General features: G+C 41.5%; 1 protein-coding gene across 2 annotated transcripts in view; it reads right to left on the reverse strand.

Annotated features, from left to right (window-relative positions):
* Positions 1-16,509, reverse strand: part of LOC134577948 (membrane-spanning 4-domains subfamily A member 4D-like) — a 40,880-nt gene extending 24,371 nt beyond the window's left edge. The window contains exons 1-3 of one of the 2 annotated variants that reach the window (XM_063436894.1): positions 16,211-16,509; positions 10,219-10,381; positions 1,383-1,499 (exon numbers count right to left, since the gene is read on the reverse strand). In XM_063436894.1, the coding sequence (XP_063292964.1) occupies positions 1,383-1,499; positions 10,219-10,371 (270 nt within the window). In that variant the 5' untranslated portion in view covers positions 10,372-10,381; positions 16,211-16,509. Of the gene's footprint in view, positions 1-1,382; positions 1,500-10,218; positions 10,382-13,780; positions 13,905-16,210 lie in introns of those variants that run through there. The other variant, XM_063436895.1, reaches the window with a different exon arrangement.
* Between the last annotated feature and the right edge of the window lie 9,219 nt (positions 16,510-25,728).

Below are 25,728 nucleotides of genomic sequence, written 5' to 3' on the forward strand. Positions count from 1 at the left end.
AGGTGAAAAAATTTAAATCTGTAATTTATAAAAACAGTATCTCAGAGGGGATATGATAACATTATACAAATATATTCAGTGCCAATATAAAGCATTGTCTGGAAATGTGATCATAACTAGAACTATACATAGGACATGAGGTCAACCATTTTCACTGGAAGAAAGTAGATTTCGTTGAAGGCAAATAAAAGGGTTCTTTATAGTAAGAACAATAAAGATGTGGAAATCTTTTGCTAAAAAGATGATGATGTTATGAGAGACTGCACAGATTTTTAAACAACAACAGGATTAATTATTTCAAAAAACACAATATTCCGGGATATCATTTTAAATAGTTGGTGTAACAGCTTCTTGATCCAAACAGAGATCTGACTGCCATTCTGGAATGGAGAATGGATTTTTCCTAGTTTATAGCAAAAAGAGCTTCAAACTGTGTTTTGCTTTCTTTGAATCAACAGTAAAAACAGATGAAAGAAAGGGTGGACTTGGTGGATGCAAATCGTTTTTCAGCCTATATCACTTCTTCCCAGCACATAGAGAGTTGCATAGAGAGTGAGTGTGAGATAGTAGGGGGGGTGGGGGGTGGGGAGAGAGAGAATGATAGAGCATAGAGAGCCAGTAGTAGTCTAAGTTTGCTCCCAGCAGCTTCAGACAGCTAATGCCCACTCCCCCCTGCCTCAGCTAGCTCCCATGGGACTAGCTTTAGTTCCGTAGGGGTCTCAGCTAAGTACCGCTGGGACTATTCCTGGGTTTGGTTCATGCGAACGGCCGCCAGAGAGCCAGCGTTCGGTTCCATTCACATGAAGGGTAAGTGCCTAACTAGAAGCACCCAGGGAAAGCTGTTAAAGGCGGCTGGGCAGAGTAACTCCCAAATGGTGTCCCAGACCTGGACCATAGTCTGTGGGCAGGAGGCTGGCTTCCACACTCCTCCAAGAGTCCATGGCAAATGTACATGGGAAGTAGCGTTTGTCACAGTTACCACTACACTCAAATACACCCCTACATTCACGCACACATGCTCCATACAAAAATATTACATTCAAGCACATAGACACTGCACATCAATACAACCCTAAAAGCATGGACACATGATAGTTCCCCAACACGCAATGCATTGCAGGAGTGATACAATAACTACCTTTTGGCAACCATTTTTCTATAGATGGGCCCAAAAACATTTCTTGCACCAAGGTCCTCTCTTCATTAGTTCCGCCACTGTCACTGCTTACATTTTTACATATCCACAAGCATTATTTATATACCATTATCATAGTTACTTTTTTGCTTTTGTTTTCATTTTGTTTCATTGCTTCTGGTACAAATAAACTTGTGGCATTGCAATTATCATGCACAATTACTGTGAAATTGATAGTTTTCCTTACCAACAAGCCGGTCCACAATGCAAGTTTGGAATCGTCTAATATATTATGATGGACTCTGTAAATACTGAGGCCAACTCCCAAACCTATCTGAAGTGATCCTGCAAATATCTGAATGACCTATTGAAACATGTTAAATCAGATATAAAATATACACATATTTTCATACATAAAGTTAAAGTTTTACATGTACTCTAACAAATTAAAAGTTTGACATAGAGTCTTGTGCACAAAATGCATCAAAATCTTGCTTATACAATTTGTAATAAAAAATATTTAACTCCCAAAGAAAATTAGGTTTATTGTCAACATGTATAGACTTTCAGCAGTTTGCAATGAACAAATCAAACAAAACCAACTGAAACAGCTCAACACAACTAATGCTTCAAGGGGTTTCCCCAAATTCTACTTAAAATGCAACTTATAATGACTTCTCCAGTCTCAAAATGATTCAACCCCTTCATGGCAAGCATCTTTAGTACTTAGTAGATCACCCTTTTGCTGTTATGACCTGCTGCAAACGAGATGCTAAGCCAGACACCAGCTTCTGATAGCATTCCTGAGGAATCTTACCCCATTGCTCACCAGCAATTGCCTCCAGTTCAGTAATATTCTTTGTTGTGTGTGCTGCAACAGCTTCTTCAAATCCCACCAGAGATTTTCTATGGTTCAAGTCAGGTGACAGTGATGGCCACTGTATAATTGTCCAAGACTTCTTCTGCAACAAAGCCTTGGTTGAATTTGGTATGCTTGGAATTGTCTTGTTGGAAGGTCCAATGATGCCCAAGCTTCATCTTCCTCACAGACTGCAAGATGCTTTCTCCTAGGATTTCCTCATACTTTAATTAATCTATCTTGCCTTTCACACGCTGCAGGTTATCAGTACCAGAGGATGCAAAGCAGCCCCAGACCATCACCGAGCCACCACCATGCTTAACTGTAGGCAAAATCTTTTTTTTCAGCATATGCTTCAATCTTCTTCTTCCAGATATTAGAGTTGACTTTTCTTGTGCTTTTGAGTTCTGGCATGAAAACCTTCTGCGTTTAGTAAGCGCCTTACTGTGATCACTGAAACCTCAGTGTCTGTTGCCACTAAGTATTGCCGCAGGTCTTTTGCAGTCACTCAATGGTTTTTCGCAACCTGCCTTCACAGAAATCTGGTTGCCGCCATTGATTGTTTCCTTTTTCTGCCCTTCCATGTTGGGTAACTGTTCTTTTAACTTTAAACTTGCAAATTATGCTTCCAACAGTATTTCTAGGAACATTCAGTGCATTTAGGGGGGCCGGAACTACTCTGGCAGTCCAAACCCCACACTCCTTATGTGCACATATATATAGCGATTCTAGATATATATATATATATATATATATATATATATTTATGTGCACTGTGGGCCCCCTGCTACCTGTAACTGCAGAGGGTGGCCCAGCAGCACACTCTGTCTTCTCTTTCCAGCTTCTCTCTGTCTAACTTTCCTGAGCCCAGCAGCTGTCAGAGCATTGCCACGAGTTACCATGGCAACGCTCCGCACAGCACGCAGGCCGGTCTTGCGAGAGTTAGTCTGAGAGGCGCTGGAAAGTAAACACAGAGTGTGCTGCTGGGTTACCCTCTGCAATGTACAGTGGCTCTCTACACCGTGCCACTGGATCACCAGGGAATGCAATCTCCCCCTCTCTGGCCAGGTAAGAAGCATGAAGGGGAGAATAAAATAAAAAAATATACACAAATTAATGTAAAAAAAATGCTTTCCCCCTATTTTACAAACACACTGCATCCTTACAAGCACACACTCTGCACTCACTACACACACACACACACACACACTAAATGCACTATACACACTTTGCATTCACTACAAACACACTACATTCACTATACATACTCTGCACTCACTGCATTCACTATACATACTCTGCACTCACTACATTCACTATACACACTCTGCACTCACTACAATCACACTACATTCAATATACACACTCTGCATTCACTACAAACCCACTACATTCACTAAACACACTCTGCACTCACTACATTCACTATGCACACTCTGCATTCACTACAAACCCACTACATTCACTAAACAGACTCTGCAGTCACTAGAAACACACTACATGCACTATACACACTTTGCATTCACTACAATCACACTACATGCCCTATACATACTTTGCACTCCCTACATTCACTCTACATTCACTATACACACTCTGCATTCACTAAAACACACTAAATTCATATACACACCCTGCATTCACTACAAATACCTCACTACACACTGCTCTCGCTACACACACACTACACTACACACTCTGCATTCACTACAAACACACTGCATTCACTGTGCACACTCTGCACTCACTGCACACTACATTCAGTATACAGACTCAGCATTCACTACAAACGTACTACATTCAGTATACACACTCTGCGTTCACTACACGCACACTACATTCACTATACACGCTCTGCACTCACTACATATATTCACATTCACTACACACTCTGCATTCACTACAAAGACACTACACACACTCTGCATTCACTACATTCACTATACACACCCTGCAGTTCCTATGCAAACACTACATCCACTACAAAAACACAGACTCTGCAGTCATTATACAAACACACACTCTGCATTTACTATACACACACTGCATTCACTACACACACACACTGCATCCAATGCGGACTCAGAGCAGTCCGTGTGAGTGGACTCAAGGTCGGGCAACCAGGGCTTAGACCTTGAGCTGTGTCAGGGGCCCCAAAATTTTGGATGGAAGCCCGGAGTGCCTTTGCTATCTTTTTGTATCCTGTTCCTTGTTTCTGCAGGCCGATGATCTCTTATATTAACTTTGTGGACCATTCTTTTGACTTAGCCACATTTCTAACATGCAGTCAAACATGACACTCAACAAATCTCTAGCCAGTTCAGGTATTTCAAGTTCTGCAACTAATGAAGTCCTTGGGGAGTTGCATCAATTGTGCTTGATACAACACCTTTTTTTGCATATTTGTGCTGTTGTAAGGGATTCTACTCAGGGAGTTGAATAATTTTGAGACTTGAGAAGTCCTTATACGTTGCATTTGGGTAAACCAATTGAAGCATTCAATGTGTTGAGCTATTTCAGTTAGTTTTGTTTGATTTTTTCATTGCTAAAACTCTGTACATTTTGACAATAAACCTGATTTTAATAAATTTGATTTGATTACAACTGTCTCCCTGTTTTCCTAGCCTTTGAGGATATTTTTTTTTTAACAATATATGATTAAGGACTATTTTTTTTTTTATTCATTATCTTTAGTTAGAAATTGGTGTTTTCACCATCACTACAGGAACCAACTATGGGCTAGATGCAGTCTTGTCACTACTTTATACTGCTGCTTCTCACTAAAATTAATCAGGCTGCTGTCAGTGCATAGTGACAGGGGTGCTGTAGTTAATAGAACAACTGCAGCTTAATGTAGTTGTTATGGTGACTATGGCCTGTTCCTGCAGGCTTTCTAATGTAAACACTGCCTTTTCAGAGAAAAGACAATGTTTACATTAATGCTTAGGGATAACTCTTGTGGCAGTCACTCAGATGGCAACTAGAGGTTGCTTCCTGAGTCACTGCTGCACAGCGTGGAGATCGTAAAGATGCCGAGCACTCCCCATAGAGATGCATTGATTCAATGCATCTTTATGAGGAGATGCTGATTGGCGCAGCGCAGCATTTTGCTGCACATGTGCGAGAGCCTCCTAATGCTTTTTCTATAGGAAAGCATTGGATTGGTTGAGATCAAGTTTAATGAGAAGAAGAGGACAAGCTCTTAACCCTAGGGTATGATATGTAAAACATAACTCTTAATGTAGTAAATAATTAAGAGAATATGTATAAATAAATATATATATATATATATATATGCATATATATATATATATATACACCCTGTTTATTGAATTTTATTGAACAATCCTACTAATGATAACAGTATTTTTTTTAAACATAAAAAATGCACTGTTCCAAATTATTACGCACAGTAAGTTTCAAAACACTTTATAGGTTGTAAAGAACTAAAAATTGTCATTTGTTGTGTTTGCAGCATATTTACTGAAATCAAAAGCTATTTTAATCAAACTTATAACAACATTTTAACTTTTTAGAACATTTTAACAGGTCACGTTACATTTTAACATAGGACCCCTTATTTGATGTCAGCTTCACACGTCTTGCATCCATTGAACTTGTGAGTTTTTGGACCGTTTCTGCTTGAATTTGTTTGCAAGATGTCAGAATAGCCTCTCAGAGCTGCTGTTTGGATGTAAACTGCCTCCCACCCTGATAGATCTTTTGCTTGAGGATGCTCCAAAGGTTCTCTATAGGACTGAGGTCAGGGGAGGATGGAAGCCACACCATGACTTTTTCTCCTTTTATCCCCATAGCAGATTTTGATGTAGAGGTATTCTTTGCAGCATGAGATGGTGCATTGTCATGCATGAAGATGATTTTATTACGGAAAGCATAGTTATTCCTTCTGTACCATGGAAGAAAGTGGTCAGTCAGAAACTCCACATACTTTGCAGAGGTCATCTTTACACCTTCGGAGACCCTAAATGGGTCGATCAGCTCTCTTCCCATGATTCCGGCCCAAAACATGACTCCACCACCACCTTGCTGACGTCGCAGCCTTGTTGGAACAGGGTGACCATCAACCAACCATCCACTACTCCATCCATCTGGACCATTCAGGGATGCAAGGCACTCCTCAGTGAACAGGACTGTTTGAAAATTAGTCTTCATGTATTTTTCTGCCCAATGCAGCTGTTTCTGCTTGTGAGCATTGGTTATTGGTTACCAAATAGAAGGTTTATGCACAGTTGCAAGACTCTGGAGGACTCTACACCTTGATGTCCCTGGGACTCCAGAGGCACCAGCAGCTTCAAATATCTGTTTGCTGCTATGTAATGGTATTTTAGCAGCTGCTTTCTTGATCTGATGCATGGATCTGGCAGAAATCTTCCTCAATGTGCCTTTATCTGCATGAACAGAGAGATCCTTTTTCTTCCCCATATTGCATGAAAATGGTGCTCTGCTTAATAACGTGGAACACCCTCCTTTAGTAGTTTTTCCTTAAATTGGGCTCACCTGGCAATCTAATTATTACAGGTGTCCGAGATTGTTTTCAGTGATCAAAAGATCCCTGAGACACAATGCCATCCATGAGTTAAACTGAAAAACAAAATATTTAATCTTTGTGACACTTAAATAGAATTTGCATAAGAAATTGGAACAGGGTGTATATATATATATATATATATATATATATATATATATATATATATATATATATATATATATATATAAATGATTTTCTCATCCCTCCTGATAAACGAAAATATACATACCAAAGAGAACAGGAAATATGAGAAGAGGGTACCGACATTTATCAAGGCGAATAACGCCGAAACGTTGGGGGTTATTTTTTGTATTTTGACGTCGGTACCCTCTTCTCATATTTCCTGTTTTCTTTGGTATGTATCTTTTTGTTTATCATTATATACAGGTATCATAATACTGTCTTTCTGGATAAGTGGCTACACCACTTCTATTGGATCATTTTGATTATAATCATTTTTTTCTATTTTGCTTTACTTGCAGTCATTGTTAGCATATTGGACAGAGATGTTTCTACATTTCTAATTCTTTTATATCTATGTTGATTCTTGTTATACATGTGTTTTTTTGTGTAATAAAGCTTTTTTTGCATTTTATTTGGCTGTGCTCCTCCTTGTAGCGTTATATGATTATATGTATAGCCTTTTGGAAATGGGGCTTTTAGAGCGAGCACACTTACTTGCATTAATTTTCCTAGTCTAATGGTAACGACTGTTTCAACGGGTGTGCCCCCCCTGTCCCTTGTTAATACAGATTGGTATTGTGACAAGCAGCATACCGATATTATCACCAATACCATAACTACTACTTGCTTACTCTTTACCAACAGTCCTCTTTAGGACTTCATTCCTCACAACTTCTAGTAGCCGCTGTACTGTTACTGTATTTATACTTGCCGAGGGTTCCCCCTGGCATAGTAAAGCATTCTGACGATGCTTGCTACATAACGCTCTGATTCTGCACCAGATTACTATCTTCTATTATTGGTGTCATACAGTTCAGTTTGCTACTATCCCCCTCAACACATCCCAGAGTAAACCTTAGTAAATATATATATTATGTATATAGTTTGACTCTTCACGTTTTCTTTTTTTTGTAACACTGTATATGTTGTTAATAGACGACCAAGTATCTCTCTTTTTTTCTGACCGTCTATATCTCCTGGCATGGTCATAATTTGTCTCCATCTAGTGGCCATACAATATATATATATTGTTTTCTTTTGTTTTTATATATATATTTTCTTTATTATTTACTACATTAAAAGTTCCATTTTAAATATGTAACCATTCATATTCTAGGGTTAGAGCTTGTCCTATTTTTCTCAATTTCTTATCAGGGTTCATGCCCTGCTCGTCCAGCCCTTATGATTCTTACACTATCTCCCCCCCCCCCCCCGTCTTGTCCATCAAGTTTAATGATCTCAGCCAAGAGGGTGGGGAGTGGGTGGAGCCTGCCACAACAGATCTGAGCTGCACTGAAAACAAAATAAGTAAAATCACCTTTTTAACCAGAGGTTAGGGGGGTCAGGGGGCCAAAATGTTATTTAGAACTATAGTGTCAGAAATACATGTTTGTATAGTGTTCCTTTAAGCGCATGTCAAAGCATATTAAACCATATCAAAAAGCAATATAATTAAATAAATTAATTATCTGCTAAGTGTACATGACCAACCTGCTGTGTTCCTCAGTGCATCTTCTATCAATTCCCGTTGAAAGCATAAAACTCTGTTAATTTTTGCTATTTATACCCTCTTTAAGGGACACCTTACTTTCCATTTTTGACAAGCTACCTCAATGTCCCACTTACCTGGAGTTTGCTAGGCTCTCACTGCCACCTCCTCTCAAGCTGCACTAAGCTAAGTCTGGTTGTAAAGGGATCCGCTCAATGGCTATGAGTGCTATGGTGACACTCTGAGCCAGGGGTAGGCAACCTTTTAGCAGCACTGTGCCGATATAGGATTGTGATGTCCCTTAGCGTGCCGATCCTATTTTTTTAAATTGAGGTGTGTATGCTGCCGTATTCTGCTTGTGTTATTTTTGCTGTAATTGCTTTGTATCGTTGTATTTGTGCGTATATGAGCTATTATATTGTATATGTTCAGGAGTAGTTTATGGTATCGTGTATGATACATATGAATGTGGGCTGTGTATGAGGGCTGCTTGTGAAATTGTGTGTGGATGGATATGTCAAATTGTGTGTTTGGTAGTGTGTGGGGGCTGTTTGGGGTATTGCATGTGAGAGGCTGCATGTGGAGTTGTGTGCATGTATGTGGATTGTTAGAGGTGTTGCATTTGTGGGGATTGTGTGTGTGTGGGCTGTTCATATTATTTGTATGAGGGGAGGGTTATTCTGCATGTCTGTGTATTTCTGTTCCAGTGGGAACCAGGCTGGCCAGGTACAGGTCAAGAACAGGAGCTGTGATAGCAGTCGAGGGCTGCACTACTACAGTGTGGATTCCCATTCACAAGTGCTGGGAGGAAGTGATCAGAGATCACTTCCTCTATGTGCTACAATGCATAAATTGAGGATTGTCCTTCACCACCTCTTCGTATTAGCAGATATCTGAAGTTTTACTGGGACTCCTGATAGGCCAGAGTGTGTTTGGCTCTAGCCGCCTTGAGTGCCGTGCAAAGACACCTCGAGTGCCGTGCATGGCACTAGTGCCGTAGGTTGCCTACCCCTGCTCTGAGCCAATTAGCTGGACCTTAATAGAGGCACTTTTGGATGATTACCGGTTTAGGCCAATGGTATGACTACTTACCCTGAGAGGGTGGAAAGGCACTTCTGGTACCATAACCACTAGTGCGGGCTTGGAATTTTCCTTTTAGGCAATTTCACCTGCAAGAGCCCTTCAGTAGTGCTCTGTGAATGTCCAACTCTTGGATGAATTGGCCAACAGAGTAACAAGTTTGATTGGTACATATACATATACAAGGCAGACTGAAACCCAGATATGGGTGTGTGTCAGTAAAAGATGACACAATTTGCATCATTTTGCAGTAAGTGTATTTACATCAAGTAGGGGTCGCAGGTATGTTTGAATTTATTTTCTACTTTTATGTAAATTGGCAAGAGATGGTGATCAGATACTTGTACAGTGGGCCACTACAACATATTTTTAAGGTAAACTATAATGTAATACATGTATCTAGTGACTATGATTGGAATAATTTGATAATGGTTCTGATTTAAAAAAAAAAAATGCTTACATAGAATAACAACTGAAAGATAACCAACGTTTACAGAACATAATTAGCTTACAGAGTAACTTCAGGCCGGAAGTTGCAAAGTTTTAATGAATGATTTAGTTAATGCATAACAATTTCTCAAATTAACCCAGCTGGTTCTAATCCACAGGCAAGCAGCAGGCAACAGAGAGACTCTCCCAGACCAGGAAGATGCTTAACCAATCAGAAGCCTTGCATTGTTGTCTATGCGGTCTATATGATATCTAATTCTGGAAACACCACTGAGGGTGGTGCATTTGGTTTTACCATCTGGATCATTCTACATTTTAGCTACTAGTTGTGTTAATCATTTACTCAGTCTTTTTAATATTGCAGGCATGTTGGTGAATTAATACATTTAATAGTCAAAATATGTAAATAATCCATGAACTAAGTCTACAATTTTGCACAATTCTAAGTTTAGATTAACATAAAACGTACTTACTCCTAGGGCTTCAGGTTGTCCTTGAAAAAATTTTGTGAGTGGTAGAGCTGCCTTCTTTTGCTGAACTCCTCCTGTTACGTCTCCTGGGTTCATTTGATGGGTCAATTGAGAAATAATGGCAACATCACTTGCTTTTATCTCTGCTGACGCCATGCTTTTACACCTTTTCCATGAAAACACAGGAAGCAGTCATCAAACTAACATTGGTATAATGATACATTTCACTCACTTGTTGCATTTTTTTGCCTTTGGGTTGTCAATTGAGTTTTTAACTATTTGTTCAAATTTAGTTAATTCTCACTTTACATGTTTATAAAAGTGCATTGTACATGCTGCCCAGTTGCTATAAATGGCCCCATCACATAGGAAATAACTAGGGATGACATAGTTTTTCCCTGCCCCCACCCATGGTCAATAGGTGGGGGCTAGTATACTATGCATTAGGGAGGATCAAGTGCCCCCTAAGGTCTCCCATCCATGAGCAGCAGATGGGGGCCCTAATTATAGTCTTGAAACTTGTCTGTCAGAGTTCTCTGGTTGTTTGGCTTATTTGCCAACCAATCAGATCTCCCTTGCTCATATTGCAAAGCCTGAGAAATTTTACCATGCTTTGCAATATTTCACATTGTGTGGGAAGGCTCTCCTCACTATCAGACCTCAGTAAGTTTAATTCCCACTACTCCCTATAGTTGGATGTGAGAGGCTAGGTAATTGGGATTAAAGTAGGAAAGGGGTGGGGGGGGGGGAGGTGACAATGGCATGAACTCCCTCTAATTGTTTTATAATTCAGGGCCCTGTTATGGGAGTGGGCTGGGGGGAACATTAGGTCCTTCCCCTATTAATATTAGAAACCTGATCCACAGCCTTTCTATTATAAATGGGCCCCCCACCAACAGCTAATGGCGCACTAGGTAATCTCTATGAATGGCATAATTTACCCACTTGCAGACCATGAGTCGGGCCGGAAGAGGTATAAGCATGTCCCCCCTGATTATCTGGTCTTTTAGCCCCCACCCAATGGCCACCAGTGGGGGCATTGGGTGGGAGCTATGTCCTTCCCCCACGTCATGTCCCAGGCTGCTTCCCCATTAAATGGGTCTTTTTTCTAGTGACTGGGCAGTCTTTTTGAGCCCAGTAGGATTTTTATTTGTTTAGTTATTATTATTTTTTTTAAACTTTTTTAATGTTGCAGCTGGCTAGCAAGTGCTGGGCAGCTACCACATAATTAACCTTGGGGCCTTGAGGGTTTTAAGTATTTGCCCGCAGGCAATTAGTTCAGATTTCTTTCTAAATCAGGACCCAGAGTTGAAGTCTCAGAGTACAGATTTAATATATTATGTTTATGGTCTGAATTGCAACATTAGGACCTTGCTAAATTGTCAACAGCATCATGATGTTGCAGTCCAAATGGCAACATATGCAGATGGATGGTTTTGCCCCATTCAGAACAAGTCCATTTGGACTTTAGTAAATAATCCGTAATAGACTTGTGCCGAGTGAAAAATTTGGAATTTCAGGTCAACAGAAATTAGTTCATGCCCCTGATTCAGCACCAAAAAATAATAATGGTAAAGTCATTTGGACAGCCAGAGCAGCAGGATTAATACTGTGTATGATGGTGCTTACATGCAAACATTACGACAATATTGTCTTGCTTAATGGCTACATAAAATCAGTCATTTTTGCAATTGACAATGCTAAATTGACAAATTTAGATTATGATTAAAAATAGGAATTGAGAGAATATTTTTCCTTTTGCTATCTTGCATTAATGCTTTAATAAAAAATTGGGATCAAAGAGGCATTTTAAGTAAAAAAAAAAAAAAAAGGGATTTATCCAAAAATGAAAGGAAAAGTAGTGTGGGAAACTAACCACTCAGTCCCCTTGTAACGGATAGACGGGCACCCAGACTGGGTACCTCCGTTGAAGGATGCTCCTAGCGCTTCCTGAGGACTCCAAGCACTGCAGCAGACACCACAACCACTGAACCGGAGAAGCATGCAAATGCTCTTAAGCATATGAATGCTGTAAACGGCTGAACAGGAAAAGCATACAATCCGCTTACACTCCTGGCAATCATCATACAATCCAATTCCCCCAAGAACGAGACGACACTTCGTTTTAAAGGTCAAGCAGAACTGATTTACTGGGGCTACCTGCCCGGCTTTTATGCAGGTCTCCCACCTGGTGGACAATCCCCTAGGGGACCAGATGGAAGACTGGGAAACATATTGGACCTTGACCTATCACAAGCTTACAATCCCACAATGCATCACAATCCCTCCTCTCTGTCCTGGAGGTAATTGGGAAGTAATCCAATTATCTCCAAGGACAGAGGCAATAAAAGACATTAAAATACATACTGTTACATTTATCACATAGAACATACACATGCTACCTCTCCCCCGATAGCTTAGATCTGAGCGCACATTATTACCGGATGGCGCTCAGATCACATACATACAGTTCAATCGCCATGGAACCAAAGTCTTTCATACAGTCTTTCAGTATACGGTTGGGCTCCATGGCATAGCTATCTGGGGTAGCATGGGTTAAACAGTAAAGTACCGAATGGACTGTTGTTCGGATAATTGACTGCAGGTAGGAGAAGGGAGGTCGGCGGCTCAGCGGTGTTCGTGACTTTAACAGTCCGCCAAAAGGCATGAACCAGCCTTTCTGCAGGGAAAAAGAACAGTGTTAAACATGGGGCCATAGTCCAGCGGAAGGAGGCGGGCGACCAGGCTCCTCCAGTGTCGAGGTGGGTTCCGCCACACCCCTCTTCCACCCTAACAAAATTTAAGTTTTCCAATACATCTAGTGTCAGGTTTCAAAACTGACATGTAAGACTTTTTCGTTTATTACTGGCCCTTTAAGTGAACTTTATGATTTTCTCCTCTAGTGGCCTCCCTAACCACTGATCTATTTACTCACCTTAATAACCTCACCTGGATTAACTAATTAGGAGGCTTGATAAGTCTACTCCCGGCACACAACAGGGCCTTGACATTGAAGTCTATGCTGTGATAATGAAGTCTATGCTCTGATAAAACATCTCTATTCCTGGTAATATCCTGTATTTTATCTACATGATTTAATTCTGCAGAGAACTTACCTGCAATGCCTCATCCTGTACTCATCTGCATTTCCTCATACTGAAAGGCACTAACCTGCACTACTTCATCCTGAATTTGCCTGAATTATATCTTACTGAAAGACTTTCCTTATCAGCTTCCAAGAATCCTGATTTGTGGCGTATTGCCTTCATTGAAGAATCTTAACTTCTTCAATTGCTGCATCACTGCATGATCTCGTAAGCAACCTGCATTATATTATTTTGGAATATACCAACCTGTTTCAACCTCTGCAACTCTGCATAATCCTGTATTGTCTTATCCTAAAAGGTATTTACCTATAACTAGCTGCATTGCAAAGTATCCTGGAAATCATTAACTACTTGGTATAACTTCACGCTTGCCCTTTATTCTTTATTTTCAGTAAATTTGTTATGTCTAATACGACAAAGTTTTAACCAATAACCCTTGCAATCGTCTCCTCTCTGACCTGCTCAGGAGCGTTACATCTAGTCTGTAGCATCAGACAGCAACATCCTTCACTGTGTAAAAAGTAGTGCCCATTCATCTCATACCAACTGTGTCTGTGGTGGTAGCAGACACCACAAGGCTCAGCCAGGCTGTGCGAAACCACTAGAAAGAAGATTTTAATTTTGTTGTTAAATTTAAAATAAAACAGAAACATCTTACTAACAAAATTAAGAATGTATTGCCCACGAAAGAGATTTACAAATTAACACTTACAAGGCATAGCTTAAAATTAGATTGTATCTGTAGAAATTGTGTTTGAACAAATGAAACAGGCTGCGGTTTTAATGATCAACCTGATGGAAGAAGCCTAGTCGAGCCAATTCCTCCCATAAGTTGGGGTGGGTATAAGTTCTCACAGAAGAAAATAAACCGTGCAAACAACGCAAAAGAGGAGGCACACTTTTAAATGAGAGTGACACCTCTACTAAGGTTCTACCACGCGGAGAAGGCAAGTTTCCAGTTGACTGTATATAGAAAGAAAACCTGAGCACAAACGCTGGCATCCTCAAGCAAAGTTCAAGCAACGTTCTGGCTTCACTACTGAGCATTCATCAAGCCTTTATATAGGATCAATAGCTGAGCTTAATTGTTGCTCTACCTTGGCCCAAAATAAAGTCTGCTTATGAATACTGCGTTATGTTTTTCTTTTCATACAAGAGGAGAAACCAAAGGTAAAACAAGTCTAGGTTGATCCAATCGTGAATTTCATATTGAGTTCATGACATCACATGGTCTGTGAAGATTATGTACCATTTCTTAAATGTAATCTTGTCATATTATGTGAAAGATTTTGGATGCAATGAGCTTCTTCTGATGTCTAATTTGTACTTTACTTGAGTAAAAGTTCAATTAAAGTTGTACTTTTAACAATCTTTCCTTCCCAACAGGTCACTCATTACAAACACCTCAATCATGATCAATTTCTTCTTCTGCTCTCCTTTGACAAACACAAAGCTGTTAATAAAACTAAGGATGCATTGTCCTTGCTTTGAAATGATATGTTTTAAATTATTTGACACTGAAGAATTCCCTTTATAGGTAAGAAGCACATTGGACATTATTTTAGGTTTTAACCTTTATGTTTTTCAATAAATTATTGAGAGATTTTTTGTCAAATCATGTCTCTTCTTTGCTGAGACATTGAGCCCTGCAATAAACAAGGGGTTTAAGCTGCACACCCCCTCCTCCCACCCCCCACCCGATGTTGGGGGAGGCAAATACAGTCTACAATGCATCATTGTTAAATACAAATGACTAGTTTAAGTCAGACAGCATTGTTTAATGTTTGTGGAATATGCACTAATATTAGTTATACTATTTGTATTTTCCTGATATTTTTAGAATTTGCTTAAACAAAACATGTTCTATAAATGCCAATAAAGTGGGGTGTTTGATTATTTTTATTTATATATTAGGGACATCTACTTAAAAAAAAATATTTATATATAAAATCAATAAATACTAAAAATTCTGTACATATACATCATTTCGATAAGCAGATAACCATAAAAACAATATTTACCTAAACATGCATATTTTTAGCCAAATTAGTTTTGCTTTAAAAAGATTATTCCTACACAAATAAAATTGTATATACATGAATAAATAATTTCCATACCTCAAATTTTGTTTAAAAAACATGCTCTTAGCATAGTCTAGGCGCTTGGCAGTACAGCTGTACTGGGAGCAGTTTTTCTTCCCAAATAGTTGTTATTCAGTGAAGTAAGAATTGTTATGTATTACAAGTGAATATAAAGTACATTTCAAATTTAAGGCCAATATAGGTGAACTGAAAAATATCTCCAAAGCTGTGATTTCAGCTTGGCTACTTTCCCCTAAATTTGAAATTCCCTTTAAATTCTTGACAATTCTTACTTTAGTGGATAACATTGTTTGCATACTGTAATCTTCTGGAGATTCTACTTGTACAAATAGCCTTATGACTTTGTTGATATTGAAGATTATCAGCATATGCCAGAAAAACTGGATACAGAGAGATGATCTCTCATTTTTAAGGGAGAACAGCTTTCCGAGTCTATTGCCCGGACAGATGTTATTAATACTATTCACATTGCCAAAGCCGCTAGTGGGAACTAAATAATCAAGATGGACACAGACAGCTAGTATAGTATCTCTGTGTGCATCTGTAGGAAGCGAGAGTGTCTGTGGGGGAAAAAAGGGAAACTGAGAAAAGCAAGGACAGTGTGAGAAAGAGAAAGTGAAGGTAGGGAGGACAAGAAAATAGAACATGAATGGAGAGAAGAGAAAACGTGGGGGAGAGAGGAGAGGGAGGAGGTTTGTGTCTGTGTGTAACTTCATTATTTTGATGTTAAAACATGTTCACGAACAAGAAGCAACAAAGACAACTTTACATTTACATGTTACTTACCACAAGACAAAAAGCTTCTTTTTTGGTGATCAATTTTTGGCAAATCTCTTGGCAGTGAAGCTAGTGAAAAACAAATGATCCAACATTTGATGTTCTATACTCTGCTACAAGACATGTACGTGCAAAGCTTGTTGGTTTTTTTTGTTTTGTTTGTTTTTGTTTCTTCTTTTTCTCTTCTTCTTTTTACTCAACAGATTTCTATCAATGTATTACCCTGTGCTGCATAATCTGTCCAATTCTGCGAGCCGTAAATGTGCCGTGTCTTGCTATGATTCAGGAAGTGAAAATACTACCCTGTTCTACAAAAACAAATGGAATAAAATATTTTTTTTAAAAGCAGGAAATAGTGTATCATGTGCTGGAATAGGGTTGAAGCCTATTAACCCCCTCACCACCAATAGGTTTGCAAAAAATGGACCTTCAGAATTTAGGGATTTAAAATAAAAGAAACAAAGTTAAATTTGAGACTCCTTTAGATTTTGCATCTTTGCATCCTTATTGTTCCTTATTGTTCCTTATTGTTCCTCTGCTGTTAGCGAAGATGCCTTTCTTCCAGTTTCAATAAATAACCTCGCCTGCTGTATATTGTTGATAATGAACAGTTTAGCACATAGAAGTTTCTACTGACTCTGTTTATATTTAGAAAGCACTATATCATATCTCCCCATAGAAACTTTGTTGTAAAGAAAAGAAATGCAGTTTTTATAGTTCTATTATTATTTATATAGTGTCAAAGAATAGCACAGTGCTTTTCAATCATAGAATGGAGATAACTAACAAGTATCCTTTTCATGCATGGCAGCACCCTAAAAGCCTTTGAAATGGCAGATGGACATTGCACACTGTTGCCTAGTTTGTTATTTACAATTGATGCCAACTCTTTTTCATTTAATGTTATCTGTAGCTCACATTTAATGTGTAAGTTGCTTGTGGGTTCCTTAATTCAAAATGCATGACTGCCACTTGCCTGCCCAGACACACGACTTTCAATTCCCACTTCAAGATCATTTATAAACAGATTAAAGAAACGTGGATCTAGGATAGAAGACTCCGGACAAATGTACTCCCCTTTTGTCCAATCGGAAATTTTTCCATTTCCTACAACTGTCTGCACTGCTCTATATTGTTATTATTATTATTATTATTATTATTATTATTATTCATTTTTAAAGCACCAATACATTCTGCAGCGCTGTACAGTGCGTGGACTAAAAGACACATATTCGTAACCAGACAAGTGGGACACACAGGAACAGAGGGATTGAGGGCCCTGATTACATGCTAGAGGGAGTGCGGTATAGTGACACAAAAGGTATGGGCAGGGTAAAAAAGTAGGTTGCTAGGATAGTATTCTCGGAGGGCTTAGTATTTTGTTTTAATTACAGTTGCAGGAGAGGAATTAGGGTGCGGGGAGGGAAATCTGTTGACATATAAGCCAATGTTCTATCCAAGTTAACTTTTCATGTGAAACAAATGCATTTATTTTGTATTGTATTTTTCCTTCTTGATACCTGATCTACACTGATCAGACTCAACATTAAAACCCTTTGCCTAATATTGTGTAGGTCCCCCTCATGCTATCAAAACAGCTCTGATGCTTTGAGGCATGGAGTCCACAAGGCCTCTAAATGTGTCATGTGGTACCTGGCACCAAGACATTAGTAGCAGATCATTTAAGTCCTGCAATTTGGATCAGATTTAAAGTTCCAGCGCATTCAACAATTGCGCACTCTTTTGAGATCTGGAGAATTTGGAGGCCAATGCAACATCTTTAACTCATGTCTGTCAGGGTTTCTTTGCTGTTTTTTTTTTTTTAATTCTTTATTTTGGCAGTCAACATGATATAGACATTGCGTGTGGTACATTCGATAAGGCATATCATTACTTTTAACCATTCGCTTGCATTTGGTAAGTGATTGATCTTGCCTGCAGTTTTTATTATTTAAAGTGATGTGGCTTGATACCGCCATAATCCTGCCTCGGGCGGTGGTTGTAGTGGGTGTAAGTGTTAAGGTCAGGTATGGCTGTGTGTTAGCAGAGAATGAGACGTATTGTGTTGTATGTCAAGAGCGGACTGGATGCTGTGAGGATACAGCTCCCCGTAGTGGAGTGGGTGTATGTGGCTACTAGCGTGGAGCTGGGGGGGGGGGGGGGGGTAGGGGGTCCTTAAGGAGCTAGTGTTCCCGGTCTGGGCCATTTAGGCCTGGGAGGTGGTGGCAATGGGTATGGTTTTTCCCCATTGTCGGTGTACTCCGTGGTTTGTAGCATGTTGTCTGCGTGGTGTGTGAAATATAAACATACGGGTATACAATATAAACGGTATTGCATTAGAACAATATTACGTAGATATATATAACATATACTTTGTCAACTGGATATTTGCGTGAAAAAAGGAGAAGCAAGTTTTTAAATAAAAATACATAAAAGAAAAGGAACTTGTGAATTGCTAGAGTCAGGTAGTTGCCCGGTTGGGTACGCTCCGGGTTGCCGGAATAAATGGGACAGTGTTAGCCGGGTCCCAAGCTGTCTGTGCAGGTGTTGCGGTGTAGTCCAGGCCCAGGGTGGTCAGGGTTGCCGCCATCTCCGATGACTCCGCCACCTTGATCTCCATGTTCTGGTGCTGTATAATCAGCGCTCGTGGTGGACCCCAGCGATATTTGATTCCTTTTGCTGATAGTATGGATGTGAGTGGTCGTAGTGTCTTCCGCCACTGTAGGGTCGGGTGGGAGAGATCTGAGTAGAAGGTAATGTCCATTTACTCGAAGCGGACTGGAGGTTTCCCCCTCACTGCATTCATGATGGCTGTTTTATCTTGGCCATTTTGGAACTTGACCAGTAGGTCGCTAGTGTTAGAGGCTGCTGCTGCAGGAGGCTTAGGGAGCCGAAACACCCCCTCCATTATAATGCCCTTCGCTTGTTTGGTAGAGAGCAGGGTTGTGAAGAGCCTGCGCAGGCAGTGTGGTAGTTCTGCCTGTGTGATAGTATCTGAGAGGCCTCTTATTTTCAGGTGTTTCCACCTTCTTTTGTCCTCCATTGCTGCAATCTGGTGGCTCAGAGTGGTGTGAGCTGTAGTGAGGGTGCCTATCTGGTTCTGCAGCTCCTGAATGTGGGCTGCATGTGTTGTAGCGATCTGTTCTATTGCGCTTAGGTGACCATTGAACCCCTTGAGGTCTTCTCTCACCTGTGAGATTTCCGAGGATAAGCTTTGACGGAGGTCCGCCAGGAGGCTTGTAAGTATGCCTGTGGTGAGCGGTTCTGACCTTGTGGCTGCTGGCTGGGCAGGTTTCAGAGACTTCATGCTTGGCTCCTCTGTAGTGAGGAGGGAATAGTCCTCTGAGTCGTCGGAGAAATCTCCTAGTTCCGCCGCCATTTCTGATCTCCCCGCGCCATGCGGCCCTCTCAGGAGGTCATTGATATCGGCACAGAACCTGGGTCGATCCGGACGGGGTTTCTTGTTCTTTCCCCCCATCATTTGCAGGGCTGTCCGGTGCTTATTGGGGGGGTGATCTCCCCGGTATTTTATTGGTTTTCTGGCTTTTTCGTTCCCGTTTGTCAGAACTCAAAGGATGTGCGTCCGAAGCCGTTGAGAGCTAGCTCCGCCCCCCTCTTTGCTGTCTTAAATAGCAACCCTTCCTTTTTCAGTGTCTTAAGTTTTCAGCTGAGATTAACGATCAGCTCCTTCACTATGTTGCCACGGTTACTCACCTGAGAATAGTAATCAACCCTGCTGCTAATCAGTGCAGCCTATTTAAGCAGCAAATCCCAGTACATCCTTGCCCTTGCGTGGTTTCCTGTTCCCCAGAAGTCTCCTTGTTCCTGTGTTTCCTGTTTGTTCCTGGTTCCTGACTCTGGCCTTGTTCCTGACTTCGCTGCTCTCCGTTCTCCTGATCCTGGCTCGTCTGACTACCCGCTCTGGTGACTGACCCCTGCTTGCCTCCTGGACTTTGCTTTTGGTTTTCTTTATTTGTTATTTATTAACAAAGGTGTTTTTGCATCTAGTTCTGTCTCTGTCTGGTTCCTGGTCCCTAACATTACGCAAGGGCCATGAATACAGATGGTACAGGCAATACACCTATACCTAACCTATTTACCCGGTGGGACCAGCAGAACCACCATTTGGACCAGTATGCTCATCTGGATCCAGCACCCGGCCAGCCTGTGATTGCGGCCGCCTCTGCCTCACTTCCTGTTCTAGCACCGGTTGCAGCCTCCAAACCTGTTGTGGCTAGAGGAATAACTGGGTCTGTCCCGCTCCATCAGTATTTTGGGGGCAACCCAGCTCAGTGCAAAGAGTTTGTAAATCAGGTTAAAGGATACCTTGAAATGCTTCCCCAGACGTTTCCTACAGACAGAGACAAAGTCCAGTTCATGATTTCTTTGCTGTCTGAAAAAGCTCTAGCTTGGGCAAAACCTCTCTGGGAGGCAGAGAGGCCCATTATTTACAATTACCATGAATTTGTTGCGTCCTTTAAAAGGCTTTTTGATATTCCAACTCTCTCCACCCCTACTGCCAAACAACTCATGTCTAATGCGTTGTGGAGCCAAGGCAGTTAGGCTTTCCACGCCTTTCTGTCGAGGAGAGAGCCTTTAGGAGGAGGGAGGGCCTGTGCCTATACTGCGGACACCAGGGTCACATGTTAAAGTTTTGCCCGATTTGTCTCGTAAAGGGCCCGCACCCAAGATACTGTCAGGGGCAGTTCTTGGGTGGTCTTTCTGCAGACCCAGAGATATATGAGGACAAACCCTTAGTGCCTATTACCCTCTCCTGGCCTGATTCATCCATTAACACCCGGGCATTGCTTGATTCTGGGGCTGCAGGCTCTTTTATAGACTGTGCATTTGCATCAGAGCACTCTATACTCTTACAGACTCGCAACTCTCCACTAGCTTTTGAAGCCATCGATGACAGGCCAATACAGCCAAACTACGTGACCCAGGAGACCGTGCCCGTATCTCTGGCTGTAGGGGCTCTACATCATGAGACGATCCAATTCCAGGTCATTTCCTCTCCATATGACCAGGTTGTTTTGGGGGACCCTTGGCTACAGAAGCATAACCACACAATTGATTGGCGTAAATCTGAGATATTATCTTGATCCCAGCAATGCACATTTTCTTGTCTCCGGAAACCGGTCAAAGTTTTGGGCACATTTTCTGCCTCTTCCTTACCCGCTGAGTACCACGAATTCCAACATGTAATTGACAAGGGTCAAGCCAGCGTTCTGCCGCCACACCGTCCGTATGACTGTGGTATCGAACTCCAACCTGGTGCCATTCCTCCCTGTGGCCGAATTTACCCGCTGTCGGTAGCAGAGAATCGAGCCATGGAGGAGTATGTTACCGATGCGTTGTCAAGGGGATTCATTCGGAAGTCATCTTCTCCTGCCGGGGCCGGCTTTTTCTTTGTGAAAAAGAAGAGTAGTAACTTGAGACCCTGTATCGACTATAGGGGTCTCAATCACATTACTATTAAGAATGCCTACCCCATTCCATTGATCACGTTATTCGACCGCCTCAAAGGAGCAACGGTCTTCACTAAACTTGATCTGAGAGGGGCATATAATCTCGTCCGGATAAAAGAGGACCATGAATGGAAAACCGCATTTAACACCAGGAGCGGGCATTACGAATACCTAGTAATGCCCTTTGGTCTTTGCAATGCTCCGGCGGTTTTCCAGGAACTTATAAATGATGTCCTGCGAGATATGCTGCAGCAATGTATGGTGGTTTATCTTGACTATATTCTTATTCATTCCACATCTCTCGAGAACCATCACGCAGACGTTTCTCATGTTCTACAGAGACTCAGAGAAAATAATCTGTTCTGTAAATCAGAGAAATGCGAGTTCAACTGCAAACAAGTCACATTCTTGGGCTATGTTATCTCAGATGCTGGATTCTCTATGGATCCAGAGAAACTTTCTGCTGTACTACAATGGCCTCGACCTACGGGTCTTCGCTCTATACAGCGTTTTCTTGGCTTCGCCAATTATTATCTGAAGTTCATACACAACTTTTCTTCCTTGGTTAAACCTCTCACAGATATGGCCAGGAGAGATGCTAATCCACAGCATTGATCACAGGAAGCCATTAATGCCTTTGAGTCTCTCAAAGTCACCTTTGCTGCTGCTCCTATACTGGCACACCCTAACCCTGCCTTACCATTCATTCTTGAAGTCGATGCATCTGAGACAGGAGTAGGCACCCTCCTGTTTCAACGTCCTAACCCAGAGAGCTCCAGGCATCCTTGCGGGCTTTCTCAAAGAAATTGAACCCAGTGGAGTGCAATTACCAAATTGGTGATAGAGAACTTCTAGCTATAATTTTAGCTCTCATAGAATGGAGGCACCTTCTTGAGGGTACTTCAGTGCCAATTCTCATCCTCACAGACCACAAGAATCTTACATATCTTTCCGAAGCTAAGCGTCTTTCCCCCCTGCAAGCTAGGCTCTCTTCCTATCAAGATTCAATTATGTGGTTTCTTACTTGCCTGGTACTAAAAACATTCGGGCTGATGGCTTGTCTCGACAGTTCTCCCCTCCATCGAGAGAGGAGATAACCCCTACTCCTGTGATTCCTCCGGACCGTATACTGGCCACCATCCGTACTAACCTCACCTCACCCCTAGGCGAAGAGATTCTGGCTGCTCAAGTCAATGCTCCTCCAGAGAAACCTAATGGTCATTGTTTTGTACCCATTCATCTCCGTACTAAATTATTAAGTACATATCACAACCCCAAAGCAGCTCGACATCCAGGCAAAAAACAGTTAATCTGGTCCGCCTCTCTGCAATTTTGGTTTCCTAGTCTCCGTTTGGATGTCACCGCTTTTGTAGCTGGCTGTCCTGTATGCGCTCAAAATAAAATCCCACAACACCCTCCAGTGGGTCTCCTGCAAACCATACCTAATGGTGAACGACCCTGGACTCACTTGTCCATGGACTTTATTGTAGATCTTATGGTCTCCAGTGGCAATACAGTCGTTCTCATGGTTGTTGACCGATTTTCTAAGATGTCGCATTGCAATCTCTTGAAAAAACTACCAACTTCTCTTGAAAGAACTAGCAACATTTTTTGCTTGGGAGGTCTTTCATTTGCATGGGTTACCCAAAGTAATAATCTCAGATAGGGGTAGCCAGCTTTCCTTCCCCTCGGCCTACCACCCGCAATCCAATGGTGCTGCAGAACGAGCTAACCAAGCCTTGGAACAGTTTCTGTGTTGCTACATTTCTGACCACCAGAACAACTGGTCTGATCTACTACCCTGGGCGGAGTTTGCCCACAATAGTGAGATTAATGCCTCTTCCCGGCTATTCCCGTTCTTGGCGAACTATGGGTTTCAACCGTCTATGTTGCCTGATACGTTCATGCCACAAGGGATACCAGCATTGGAGGAACATCTTAGGGAACTCCGTTCCGCTTGGGTGCAGGTTCAGAACTCTTTGCAACGCGCAATGTAGAACTACAAACTCCAGGCCGACTGCAGATGCCTTCCTGCACCTACCTATCGGGTCGGAGAGGGTCTGGTCGTCTTCACGCAACCTACGGCTTCGTGTTCCGTCACAAAAACTGGCACCTCGATACGTTGGGCCATTTCGTATACTTCGAAGGGTTAACCCTGTAGCTTATGCACTTGACCTTTCTGTTAGCATGCACATCTCAAATGTGTTCCATGTTTTCCTCTTGATACCGTTGGTATGTAATCGTAACACCACCTCAGTGCCACGTCCATGTCCTGTTCTGGTTGACAATCATGAGGAATATGAAATACGCAGAATCATTGACTCACGAATCTTCAGAGGACAGATCCAATACTTGGTGCACTGGAAAGGGTACGGTCCAGAGGAACGCTCCTGGGTTCCAGCCTCTGATGTCCATGCACCATCCCTCCTTCGTTCCTATCATGCCCGCTTCTGGCCTTGTTCCTGACTTCGCTGCTTTCCGTTATCCTGATCCTGGCTAGTCTGACTACCCGCTCTGGTGACTGACCCCTGCTTGCCTCCTGGACTTTGCTTTTGGTTTTCTTTATTTGTTATTTATTAATAAAGGTGTTTTTGCATCTAGTTCTGTCTCTGTCTGGTTCCTGGTCCCTAACAATGTCATGTTTTCAAACCATTACTGAACAATTGTTGCAATGTGGCAGGTGCATTTTCTTGCTGAAAGAGGCCACTGCCGTTAGGTAACACTATTACCATTAATGGGTGTATGTGGTCTGCAACAATTTCTAGGTAGCTGGTATGCGTCAAAGTAACATCCACATGAATGGCAGGACTTAAGGATTCAAAGCAGAACATTGCCCAGAGCATAATATAAGAGCCATAAAGCCTGCCTTCTTCTCATAGTGCATCACACACACACACACACACACACCCATCCACGTCATCTAAAAGAAAACATGATTCAGACCAGGCAACCTTCTTCCATTGTTCTATGATTAAGTTGTGATGCTCAAATCCCCATTGAATACACTTTCTTTGGAGGCCAGGGGTCACTATGGACACTGTAACTGGTCTACAGCTACACAGCTCCATACACAGCAAAATGTGATGCACTGTGTGTTCTGACATCTTTCTATCATTGCCAGCATTAAGTTTGTCAACAATTTGAGCTACAGAAGCTCTTCTGTTTGATCAACTCATGCAGGCTACCCTTCGCTCCCCACATACATTAATGGGCATTGAGTGCCTATGACCCTGATGCAAGGTCACCAGTTGTCCTTCCTTGCACCACTGTCGGTAGGTACTAACCACTGCATACTGGGAACATCCCACAAGACTTGCTGTTGAGGAGATGCTCTGACTCAGTCATCTAGCCATCACTGTTTGGTCCTTGTCAAACTCATTAAGATGTTTTGGCTTGTCCATTTTTCCTGCAACCAACACATTAAATTTAAGAACTGACTATTCACTTGCTACCTAATATATTTCCCCTCCGTGACAGGTGCCTTTGTGATGAGCAATGGCACAAATGCACCTGTCAAGGCTATGTTTTTCACTTCACCTGTCAGTGGTTTTAATGCTGTGGCTGATTAGTGTATATTTTTTACTCAATACATTCTTGACTAGAAAGTTGTGTACTTGCATTATTGCATCTCTTGGTGGTGAAAGTGGTAAATTCATGGTTTTTGCAAACCTGTGCACTACAGGGAGTGCAGAATTATTAGGCAAATGAGTATTTTAACCACATCATCCTCTTTATGCATGTTGTCTTACTCCAAGCTGTATAGGCTCGAAAGCCTACTACCAATTAAGCATATTAGGTGATGTGCATCTCTGTAATGAGAAGGGGTGTGGTCTAATGACATCAACACCCTATATCAGGTGTGCATAATTATTAAGCAACTTCCTTTCCTTTGGCAAAATGGGTCAAAAGAAGGACTTGACAGGCTCAGAAAAGTCAAAAATAGTGAGATATCTTGCAGAGGGATGCAGCACTCTTAAAAGTGCAAAGCTTCTGAAGCGTGATCATCGAACAATCAAGCGTTTCATTCAAAATAGTCCACAGGGTCGCAAGAAGCGT

This window comes from Pelobates fuscus, chromosome 11 (assembly GCF_036172605.1).
Source record: "Pelobates fuscus isolate aPelFus1 chromosome 11, aPelFus1.pri, whole genome shotgun sequence".
NCBI classification, from domain to species: Eukaryota; Metazoa; Chordata; class Amphibia; order Anura; family Pelobatidae; genus Pelobates; species Pelobates fuscus.